General features: G+C 23.6%; 2 protein-coding genes across 2 annotated transcripts; both read right to left on the bottom strand.

The window, feature by feature from the left end:
- Nucleotides 1-238: 238 nt before the first annotated feature.
- Nucleotides 239-580, bottom strand: GO595_006889 (uncharacterized protein; the record flags this gene model as incomplete). The annotated part of the gene is made up of 1 exon (XM_067920291.1): nt 239-580. One exon carries the CDS (start codon nt 578-580, stop codon nt 239-241), a length of 342 nt encoding a protein of 113 aa, XP_067772931.1.
- A 4,522-nt stretch (nt 581-5,102) lies between these two features.
- GO595_006890 (uncharacterized protein) lies at nt 5,103-5,630 on the bottom strand (the record flags this gene model as incomplete). The annotated part of the gene is made up of 1 exon (XM_067920292.1): nt 5,103-5,630. One exon carries the CDS (start codon nt 5,628-5,630, stop codon nt 5,103-5,105), a length of 528 nt encoding a protein of 175 aa, XP_067772932.1.
- Nucleotides 5,631-13,559: the final 7,929 nt, after the last annotated feature.

Consider the following 13,559-nt stretch of genomic DNA (forward strand, 5'->3'; position numbering starts at 1 on the left):
GTATTAATCATTGTTAACTATTGCAACTAAATCTAATTAAAAAAAATATAAGCCAAGAATTATTGATCAAATTACCTAACGAAAAAAAATATTCTTCTCGACTTAAAAATACTTGCATCTAAAAAATCAAAAAAATGTACCACCCAGGACTGTTTATTAGCATACCGAGTATTAAAGTGTCACTTTTAAATGATTTTAGCGCTCCCGCTTTAACATAATTAATACTTAATTAGTATTATTATTGTGATTCATCGTTACTTTCTAAACTCTCGAACCCGACCCCATATTCAAGAGTTAAATGAGTCCTGTGTGTATCATGTACTTGTTCATCTTCTAAATTTTCTTCATTCGTATCTTCGTCTTCAATAATCGAATCTTCATCTTCGATGTTCAGATCTTCATCTTCAATGTTCAGATCTTCGTCAGTGTTATCATTGTCGAAACCATCATCCGTGTCACCGTTGTGTTCGACTTCTTCTTCAATTTGTTCTGCTATATTTTCTTCATTGGTTAAATTATCCTTGATATTATATGTACCCCATTTTCGATAAATTTTAAGAGATTCTCTTAAAGCTACCATTGAACATCATTTGGATGTTGTTAATTTTGCTTTATATTTGTCGTTATGTAATAATATTTTAATATCTTTATAGGTTTCTTTAGGTATTGCACCTAATGATGAGACAATTATTACATAAATATTGGTGGTACAATTGAAGGTATTGTTACAATCTCCAACTAGATTGTTATATTTATCTAGTTTTTCTTGTCTTCTAATTACTGATGAGTTAATTTTACCTTCATCTGTATCTTTAAGACTTCCATTAGGACAATTAACCTCAATAATATTTAATATATTATCTGTGAAGAACCAAGCATCTGGTTTTAATCTTTTAGATCTTTCTGGTAATCTTAATTGATTCTTTTTAATAGGTTTATCATAATTAATAATTAGTTTATTTTCTCTATCTTTTTCTTTAATACTTTTAATAACTTCTTTTAAGATTGCATTATGTCTAGGTGTAAACCAACTTTTAATTATATGACAACCATTTAATCTATGCATTAATGAATCATTTAAATTACTATGACATCTATGACATTTACCATCAAATACTTCTGGTTTATTTTTATGTAATATTTCACCAGTGCTTAAATTATTGGTTCTACTTAATATTACAAATTTTGCTAGAGTATCACTGATTGGGTATTTGCATTGAGTAAAGAAATAATTTGAAGTCTTCGAATCAATGAGAGTATTGAACGTATGTCCTTTAAAATCAGATGAAATTAGAGCATTTCTGTGTCTAACACAGATTAATTGGTTCAATTGCTCTAGAATTTTGTCTGATTCGACATTTTGTTCAACTATCTCATCTTTAAAATCTCCTAATTTAATACTTTCATTTTTTTTGTCAATAATAAAAATAATTTGTAAGTTTGATAAACTTTTTAATGTTTCAATAAATAAACAATGTTCTTTGTTTCTTCTAGTTTGCATTAAATTGTTTTGATCATCAAATCTAAAATTAAGATAAGGACTTTCTCCATCTTTAATAAGTCCTCTATAATCTATTTCATCTTTCTCCATTTGATTAGTAAATTTCCGAATAATATTTTCTTTAGAATATTTCATCGCAATGTAATTTCTAATTGTAAGAATTTGGTATCTTTCATATAAACTTTTCATACCTAATCCTCCATATCTCCAATTCGTATAAAAATAATTAATAGGAATACCTTTAGATTTACATAATTTATTAATCCAACCTCTAATATATTTATCTATTTCTTTTAATTCATTTAACGGACAAACACTATTTAATAGAATATAGTCAAATTTTGGCGTAATTAGTCTTTTAATACAATCTATCTTCTGAGTAATCTTTAATGGAGATTCCATAATTTTAGTAATTTGGTTCTTTATTTCATTAATAATTAATCTAGAATGTTTCTTCTTAATAGCTCTATTACAAGCTATTGGGATTCCTAAATTTTCAATATAAGAAAATAAAGAAATTTGTGGAATAATTTCATTGTTAATATTAAAGTTAATGTTTAATGTATTTCTTGTTCTATCAGTATAAGTATAATATAGAGATTTACATTTTTTAGTTGCTAATTCCATTCCTGAAAATTTACAAAACTTTTCAACTGTCTTTAACATATTATTCATACCTTCTTCTGAACTAGACATTAAAATAACATCGTCTGCATACGCTTGAATATTGAATCTAAGTATTTCATTATTGATTTCGTCTTCAATTAATATACCATCATCTTTATTTTTAATTTGAATTGCTTTTAATAGCGGTTCTAAACATAAATCAAATAATGTAGGTGATAAAGGACATCCTTGTTTTACACCTCTTTTGACGAATATTGGTCTAGAATTATTTCCTTTATAAAATATTTTCGTGTATGAATTCTTATAAGAATTTTTTATAATATCAATAAACTTATCTGGAAAACCTTTGGCTTTTAATGCCCAGGTAATTAATTCATGAGGTACTGTACCAAAAGCATTAGTAAAATCTAAAGCTGTAATATAAATACTTTGTTTCTTTCTTCTGGCATTAGAAATTAATTCATTAATTGTTTCAATATGTTCTGCTGCTCCATTAATTCCTTCTTTAAATCCTTTTTGAACTCTATTAATGATATTGATTTTATAATTGATATCTTGAATACATTTTAAAAATAAACAAAAGATAATTCGATATATAGTATTAGAAATACTAATTGGTCTCCAAGATCTTAATTCTTCTGGTGCTTCTTTCTTATATAATAAAATAGTTTTTGATGATTTCCAACTTTCTGAAATTCTTTCATATAAAATCATATAAGAAACTATATATTTAATAATTTTGAATGTAATATTAATATTAGATTTCCAAATTGAGTTAGAAATACCGTCGATACCATGAGCACTTAAATTTGGTCTAGATCTAATGACTTCTTTAATTCTATCTTTATCTAATAACATAGTAATAAATAAATCTTTATCTTCTTTTTTAAAACAATTATCTAAATTCCATTTAGAATCATTATTAGGTGGATGAAAATCAATTTTAGAGTTCCATTCATTTTTAAAGAATTCTTCAAATTGATTTAAAGTTAAAGGACATTCTGGTGTAGGATTTTTACAGATACGCCAATTAATACATTTTCTAGAATCTTCTTGATATAAATTTTGAATCTTTTCTTTATATTTTTCACTTAAAATACCACTTCTGGTAGCAATTTCATCTTCTAATGTATTCTTAATCCAGTTAAATTTCATATTTCGAAATTCTTCTTCTTCATTTATAAAAGATCTAATATCTTGAATTTTTCTTCCTCCGAATGTTCTGTTAATAAAATCATCATCTAATTTATGTAAAATATCTACTAATTTATCTTTAATGATTGATATACTATTTAAAATATTTTGATTTTGTTCTCGATTATTTCATTCTAAATATTTCTCGATATTAGAAATGAGATTTGTAATATGTCTTTCTTCTTCATAACTAATTCTTTCTCTTCTTAATTCTTCTTCGTTATTATTGTTTTTGTTTAGAATTGGTCGTCTTCTTTACATTTTGTTAATTGGGATCTTTAAAACTGTTCGAATAGTTTTTCTAATGGATATAATCATTTTTGCTATAATTACTTCCATTATAAACCATTTTTGATCATTAATTCGATAGTTGTTTTTAATTTTGATTTTCTTCATTAATGGAATAATTTTATTCTTTAATAATTTACTTATAGGTTTTCTTAAAGATCTTCTAATCTTCTCTGTACATTTAGGTACACTGATTCCATTTGATTCTTCTCGTTCACATTTTTTGATTCATTTCTTTGCTTTATTTAATAAATTATCTAAATTTTCTTGTTCTAAATTATTAGGTTGATTATTATTATTAATGATAATAATATTTGGAATAATTTCTTCTTCTTCATTTTGATTTTGTGATTGTTGTTCTTCTTCATTATTATTATTAACTTCTTCTATTTGTTGATTGATTATAATATTGTTCTCAATTCTTTGAATCATTTTTCTATCTCTTAGTCTTTGTCTTTCTTCACTTTTTCTTCTTCTATTAATTATTTCTTCATTATTATTATCATCATTATTATTATTTATTTGATTTTGTTGTACTGGTTGTTGTATATTGATAGGTTCATCTTCAGCTTTTTTAATTCTTTCTCTAATGTTTTCCATTTCATCTTCATTCTCTTTACATTTAGATTTGATAAATCTAATTTTATCTTCTGTTAATTCTTTATTAATGTAAGATTTAGCAATAGCATCTTCAAATTTTCCTTGATTTCCTTCTACTCTAGATGCACCATGCATTGATTTAGCATGTAAACCTATATTATTTATTGAGGTTCCAATGGCTCTGCAATAATTACATTCTTTAATCTTTTTGGACTTGAACAATTTCTTTATAGTTGGTGGGTTCCTTTTCAACGGATGCTTGACCCATTGTAAAATCATTGCCCAAAACCAACCATAAATGTTCTTATCTTTGTTGTATTGTGGATGAACTTTTCGAACATGATTAGCTAATCCTGTTTTTAAGTCACCTACATATTTACAACTTGGACAAGGACAATTCCATAAAGTTTTCCGATAAGTTTTCCTTTTATTACCATTACTTTCATATGTGATAATTTTCCAAAATGTTTTCTTATTAATAATTGATCCAATTGTTTCTAATATTTGATTCCCTTTTAATATTTTATTATGAACTTCTCTTTGATGTATATCTAATAATGTATTAGAATGTGTTGCGAAACCACATGCATGTGGACAGACAAATGTATTCACACCTGGCCATTTCCTTTTAATAACTATTAAGTTTGTAATATAATGTTCTTCCAAGGGTTTATTATCATCTATCCAATCTGAAATATTATTAATATTATAAGAAGTCCATTTATCGATTATTTCTTTTAAATCTTTTTCAGAGTTCACATTCCTTAACTCTTCAATTAAATCTTCTGGTTTGTGTAATAATTCTCTATTATTTTCTTCATTATCATGATTATTTCTTTCATTATTGTTATTATTATTTGTATCTTGTGTAACATTTACATTATTTTCATTATCATGATTTGAATTTTTGAGTAATATTTTGAATATCTTGATTAATCCCTTCATATGTTAATTGATCATTTTGTTGTTGTTGTTGTAAGTTTACATTATTATTAAATCTAAAGTTTGGAACTGGTATCTCAATGTCGATTTGTTTTGGTATAATATTGAAATTAGGTCTTGGTATATCTATGGGAACTGAAATATCTCTAAAATCATATTTCATGACATCTATATCCATTTTGATCCGATTTTCATAGAAATCTATCTTTGGGATTTCGACTGGAACATCAATTTTACTTTCTACTAATTGATAATTTGGCTTTTCGATAGGTATTAAAATATCTTTAGGTTTATATACGCTTTTAACTATATTAAACTCTGGTTTTTCAATTGGTACTTGATATTTATGATAGTCTGGAATACCTATTTCGAATGTAGTTGGATTTCTAACATAATTCGGTATATCTATGGGATATTCTATGTCACGTTGAATTAATTGATAATTAGGGATTTCTATATTAACTGGCACTTGTGCCATAGAATAGGCAGGAATATTAATTTCTTTGATTAAATAATGTAATTTTTAGTTTCCGGGATTTTAATAGGAATTATTTCACGCTCAATAGAAACTTCTGGTATTTTTGATTTTAACTTCTTCTTCATTTGTATGAACTTGATTATAGTTTCCAGAATTGTTTCTAAAGTTATTCTCTAATATGTGTAGAATAAAAGATAATAATCTATTTCTTAACTCATTTATTTTATCATTTCTAATCATTAACTCATCACTTACTTCTTCAATAATTGGAATCGTATCACATATTTCACAATTGATTAGTTCCCCATTATTTGTAATTTCTTTGACTCTAGGGTCATTATTCAGAGGAATTTGGGGAATATTATTGATATTGTTTAAGTCAATATTATCTATAATTAAACCACCATCTATAAATTGAATTGGTAGAACTGGAACTGTTAAACCCATGTTTCTATTAATTAATCCTAACCAAGGTGGGGAGTTATTAAAATTAAAATCAATGTTTCTTAATAAAATTAAAATTGGAATGTTAGAGTTGTTACTAATAACATTTCTTGGTATTAAAATATTTGTATCAGGAATTCCAAGAAATTCTCTAACTGTAGGGATTTTGTTACGAATTTTAACATGACTAATAATTATCGACCAAATATAACCGTTAGTGGCAAATGATTGATCTAGGATTTTTAACTGGTTTATGTGATCGGCGAAATGCTGCCGAAAATCATCAGGGTTTTTAATAAAATAATTACAATTTGGTAAAGGACATTTACGTATAACAAAACCTTCTTCATGAGTATAAAATGAAAATGGTATTAAATTGTTGATAATATTTGGGACTTGGAATTTGAATCTTTCATATAAACAAGCGTATAATGTGAGTTCGTGAGGTAAGAAACGTTTTAGTTGGTTGATTTCTTGTGGTTCATGCTCTTCTTCCATATATGCATGTTTGATGCATTCTGAAAATGTATAAAAAATTCGTTGACAAAGTGGATAAAACAAACATGGGAATGTGTTTTGTGGTGGAATAAGGTTGTAGGTGCTAAATTGAAGTAATTCTGTGATGGGTGAATTTATCACATTTTTCGAAATTTCTCCGTTCAAACTAATGATACCTCTAGATGTGTTGTGGTCGTTCTGGAGGTGTTCCTGCTGTGTTCTGTATAGACTATCGATGATTTCTGGAGAAATTATCTCGAAATTATTTATCTCCGAAAAAATTTTTTCCGTCCAAAAAGAAGGTACTCTCCAACCTAATGGGAGAATTTGAATACCTTCCTTTCAAAAAGTGGAAATGCCTTTCAATTATGCGTGATTTTTTGAATAGCATTGAAAAATTCCCATTCATAATATTTTTGTGAGAAAATATTCCTTCTCAAATTTGATTTCTATGTTCTACATTTTTTGACATAAAAATTTCTGAAAATTTATAAAATGTCACCAAATAGATTTTTACTTTGAACGGTCGCCACCAAAAAAATATTGCTTTGTTGATAAATCAGTACACATTCATAATTTTGATCTGTAAACCAAAAAACATATATAATAATTAATGCTTTTTGTTAAATATTAAAATATTCGAATTTTTTTTATTATAGATAATCATTTTCACTTAAAATTTAAATAGTTGAAAAATATCTTTATCACATTTATTAAAATTATATGATATATTAAAAGTTTCATTAATTTTGATTTATATTCAGTTAATATTGAGATTTATTCATTTTAAAATCAATTCTCAAGATTTTTATTCAAAAACAACATAAAGAATAATAAATAAACATGAATTAACTATAGCATTCATTAATGAACATGAGTAGGTATATATACAAACACAAATGAATTTGAATTAACATAAGTAAACATGAAGAATCATGAGTGAATAAGCTACAAGATATAATAGATCAAATGAAATAACAATATTATTTGAATTCATTTAAAGTAATTTTCGATTCAATACTGTATAAAGTTTATTCAAACTAAGTGTCCTTACTTTATTGTGAATAAATAGAATAATTAAAATCCCTCCTTACTATTATTCGAATGAAATACAACACGAAAAAATCGCATGGTTTTAACATATATGAACATAATACAATATGAGATAAAATATTTTGGAGAAATTGACATCGCTGATTTTGGTATTATAATTTCATGTAATAATATTCTATAAAATAAGTTATTCTATTGTAATAAAGAGAATTAGGTATTTCAACATTTATTATTTGGCTGTGTTCATAAAAACAAGATTTATTAATGACATTTGTATATAAAATTATAATTTTATTAGCTTATTTTATTCCTTTAATCATTTATAATAATATTAACATGTTAATGAATATCTATAAAGCTCCATTTACGATTCCATAATCGTAAAAGACTAGTTTTTACAAACAATTTTGGTAATACTAAAATTTTCCTTGAGAAATAATATATTATTCCAAGATTATTTAAATATAAATATCATATAATAAGTATTATGCAAATCTCCTAGCTATTTTCTTTAATATATATCATCCGGCACATAAACACATATAACACTCATACCACATGCAAGGAGAAAACACATAATTAAAATGAATAAGCATAAATAAGCTTAATTTAACAAGATAAAAAAAGAATGGAATATATTAATTTTTTGATAAGCATGAAATAGCATCATCAAATATAGAATAAAAATGAATAAAGTTGAGATAACATAAAGAACTGGGGGGGGGGGGGGGGAAAAAAAAGTTAACATAGGATAACATTGAAAAACACTTAATATACATGTCCATTAACAAATATAACATAGCATGAATTAAATTAATAAATGTGAGTATATATGATTTTTAAATATGAATATTATATTAATTTGTTTATTATAATAAATTATGACTTCTCTACCTTAATTTAGTCTCTCTCTTATGATTTAAATAATGAAATTTTTTCAAATATTCTAAGTTATCTTGATCTATCAATGAACAAAATGTATAAATTTAATATAATTATATGAATTATTATGATACCTAACTTAAAAAAAAATTCTTTATATTATGCATAAGAAATAGTAGTAACTCGAAATGTAATAAAAGTAATTGTACTTAATGAATTTGAAATAAAATATATAAGAGAGCGTAGATTTCATTCATTATTATAGAGGGGAAACTATAAAAATATTTAGAAATGATTTTTTTCGGAAATTTATATTTATGCTACAATTAGGAAAAATTGTAAATTACAATTATTTTCTGGATCAAGGTTCGTGAAATCACCTATAAAAATCTTTAATAATGTTAAATTTCAATGGATATATATATATAAGTGATTTATAATTACAAAGAAGACTTTTAAGATCTAAAATAAAAATGTTTTCATGTTGAACTATTTCAAGATTAATATACTGTTTATTAATGATTATTAATTATAACTATGATTAAAAAATGAACTAATTGTAATCATATCAAAAAATGATCGATAAATTCATATTTCCCATAAAATCAATTAGCATTATGACAATAACTTTATACACTTATTTTCTTGGTAACTTTAGAAATATTATAAGATATACATTCATGTACATATAAGACTCTGAATAAGTTGAATCCCCGTGTTTTTTGGTAAGATTTTAAAAAAGATTATTATCAAATTAAAATTATATCAATTTTTGTCATTAAAAATTATATATTTCATTAGATTTATATTTCAAAAAATATTCTAACATTTTTTAAAAATAGAATAGATTATTTCACTATTTTTTTCATACAAAAATGAAAAATTTACCAGATAAAATAATATTATCGCTCATAAATGAATGTGTGTAATAATTAATTCTTCAAAAAAAATGTTCACTTTTTGAATAAATGTTTGGAATTAACTGCTTTTTACGCAGAATTTTCTGTATAAATATTGAATTATCATTCAATAATTGAATGAACATCATTTTACCGAAAATTATTATATTTTTTTTCAAGATTGCAATATGTTTGGTTGGACAAAATTCGAGTGATTAAATATGTATACATTACTAAACATGAGAAATGTGATTGAAATCTGAAATCAGAAAAATTTATAAATTTAATTATTCCTAAAAAATCCGATTTTTTATGTATATAATAATATTTTATCGAAGTTTTTAACATATGTCAAGTTTATTAATGAGCTATATTAATGAATTTATTTGATTTTTAAAAATTGATATGATTTTTTTGACATCAAATTAATGTAAAAAATTAATAGGACTAAAGTGTATATAATACATTAAGGTTTACCACGATATAGGATTGATTAATGACGATCTTTTTTCGAAAAATTAAATTTTTCAAAATTTTCGAAATTTGTAACAAAAAAATTTAAACAAAACAAAAATCTAAACAATATAACAAGATATGTTATCAAATAAAGATAATATATACAGATTTTTTAAAAAAATTAAATTTTCAAAATTTCGAAAATTTGTAACAAAAAAATTTAAACAAAACAAAAATCTAAACAATATAACAAGATATGTTATCAAATAAAGATAATATATACAGATTTTTTAAAAAATTAAATTTTCAAAATTTCGAAATTTGTAACAAAAAATTTAAACAAAACAAAATCTAAACAATATAACAAGATATGTTATCAAATAAAGATAATATATACAGATTTTTAAAAAATTAAATTTTCAAAATTTCGAAATTTGTAACAAAAAATTTAAACAAATCAATATTTAAATAATATAATAAAATATGTCATCAAATAAAGATAATATATACATATTTTTCAAAAATTAAATTTTCGAAATTTCGAAATTTGTAACATAAATCTTCACAAATCGATATTTAAATAACATAATAAAATATCATTTATATTTCTATCCTCAATTTTCTAGAAATAAAAAATGATCATAACAATCGAAGATATGAATTTTTACTTATTCCAACTTTTCTTCTTCTTCATCGCAATCAATTACTTTTGTAAACTTTGTGTCTGCAATTAATTGAACGGCGGCCCTAAACATTTGATCCTTATTGTGAATAACATTCCATCTCCACATGAACTCTGATATATGTTCATTGACTTTATTTTCTGGGATTCCTTCATATCTTTTATTAATTTTTTTTAGTTCCCTCCAAAGTCTTTCTATCATTTGAGTGTGCGCTTTAGTTTCAGGATCAACAAAATTACATGAATGATTAACAGTTTCATGCTCGTAATCATTGTCATCATCAAGAAAGTCATACGCTTTCCAGCAATCAGAAATTATTTTTGTTTCAGGTAATATATGATTACGAATCTCTTCTTCTAATGTTTCTCTTGTTCGATCAGGTACAACAAGACAAAAGAATTGTCTATCTTCCACACAAATTCCCCCAAAGATCCACACTTGATTTAAACATCGTCCAACATTATATTTTCTTCGACACATTAAAGTTTCATCTATTTGAACAGTTTTATCAGGACCGCCAACAACAAGACCTTCTAAAGATAAAACATATGCATCACATGCATTTCTAAATAAAGTAAAATAATAAGTTACTGTGTTTCTGCTCACTCCTACTTCTCTCGCAGTATCTTTACATGAATATTTATATACCCAACAATATAATAAATAAAAAAATCTTAGAAAGTGATATTTTTGCTGAGTAAAAAAATACTTCCATATAAAAATACTTTTTGATTTGTGGCATCTTGTGCATATCCATTTGTATCCAAATCCTTTTGAAGAATCTCTGTAGATCTGCATATCGAAATTACATTCTTCACACATCATTTGATTATAAATAACTCCATTCTGTAATGCGAATTGAATAGCTGCGTCTTCATTAAAAAAAAAAAAAAAATAAGAGAGAGTATTATCGATAAACGGGAAAGATAATTGTTGAGGCTGATTGTAATTCATAATAACAAATAAATATTAAACGCATAATGCATACAATATTGAATTATTATTAATATGAATAATAAATAAAAGCGTATACATAAAAAGAAAATTAATTTATTAGTTTAAGTCGATAATAATCAAATATTATAATCAGCAAAATCAATTAATTCATATAATATTTCATAAATAGCTCAATAAATCAAATATAATATATTTCATTTAAATCCAATTAAATTTTATAAAAATAATTTGTTTAAATATATTTGTAATCGAATAAATTATGATCATTGATATCTAGACATTTAGCTCATAAAAAAATTAATAATATAATTTCATAATATAGAATGAATGGATTTTTAATATATATCAAAAAATATATGAGGGTCAATTTTAATTGACTCACATATCTCTACATCAAATGAATAAATAATATTTTGAATAATATTATTTTATTATATAAGATGTGTGTATTAATAAACTAGAATTAAAGTTTTTAAACTTTTATTTGATAATGAAAAAAAATTTGTTTGAAATTTTGGTGACGACCAAAATTTCATTGAAAAAGTTTGAAAAAATCATGGTTGAATTTATGTCAATTTTATAATTAAATATCTCATCCTCATTTATTTAGAATATAAAATCATGTATGTAGTATTAAATAATCTAGTTAGAGAAAATTATATATGCATAAGAAATTTAAAAATGATTTGTAAAAAAAAAAAAAAAAGTGAATTTATCATACTTATTCCGATATACTAATGAAATGGACGACAGTAACTTAATTGAGTCATTTACATAGATCCTTCCAAAATATTCATATGCAAGTACAAAAAACATATTATTTAAATATTAGGCAATACATAAAATATATTTAAAAGTTTTCAAGTATGCTTTGTACTATATGGAATATGTTCGAAAGCTGATCCCATATAAATTAACTGTTGTTAGAAGAAATGAAATGGTACAACATTCAAATGAATTTTTGAGAAATATTGATGAAAGTTAGAAAGAAGTTTTTTATTTATATTATAACAAATGAAAGTCTAATGTTATATTTAAAGTATGAAAGTTATTAAATTATGTTGTCAGCTAATAAAGTTCTCATCCGTAACTCAATGTTAATTTTATATAACAATTTATGTTTGCAACTCTACTTGATGAAAATACCCTTTTATTTCACATTATAACTGCAGTTATTTCACTTGTTTGAGTAAATAGTCATAAATTATCTAAAAATATAATCATTTAAGAGAATTTCTTATACAAAAATCGATACATTAACTTTAAGGTGTTTTATATAAATTCAATTATATTATGATAAAATAAGATATTTATATATTCATAAAATCGAAATATATATTATTGATATATGAATAGGGGGTAAATATAAATTGATCTAAATACCCTAATTTCTGGTTAGTAAGAAAAAAGTTTTAAAATATTATCTTATTATGTAGAATATGTATATTGACATTTAATGCATCAGCATATTATAGTTTTATTTATATATAATTTATTTTAAAAAAAAAAAAAAAATTGGGTTATTATTCGGCAAAGCTTACAATAAAAACAAGCCTCATAATATATTGTAAATTACATAGTCAATATGTTTACGAATGTAAATATTCATATTCTTATGTTATTTATGGTGTTCAAATGTGTTTTCATATGTTATTTGATATTCTTATGAAATATATATGTTTTCCTGTTCATTTGCTTTTTTCTATTATATACAATATATAATAAACCAAAATCAAATGAAGAGAACATAATGAAACATAAAAAATGATAAATTATTATATATATTAATTGCTATTTATTAATCATTATTTTACATAAGTAATTATAGGGGATACTGTTTAAGAAATAGAAGAACTTTCTTTTAATGAACAAAGTGCATTAACAACAGTATAAGTATCTAATTCTGTAATTTTCATTGATGGAACTTCATTTGACGAATGTTATAACTTGAAATCTATTGATATTGATAAACAAAATGGATTTTCATGGAATTATTAAGTGTAAAATGTCACACAATTCATAGAAAAATATAAAAAATTTCACTATATGTTATTATG

Source organism: Histomonas meleagridis (genome assembly GCF_020186115.1).
Source record: "Histomonas meleagridis strain 2922-C6/04-10x chromosome Unknown contig_5, whole genome shotgun sequence".
Lineage (NCBI taxonomy): Eukaryota > Parabasalia > Tritrichomonadida > Dientamoebidae > Histomonas > Histomonas meleagridis.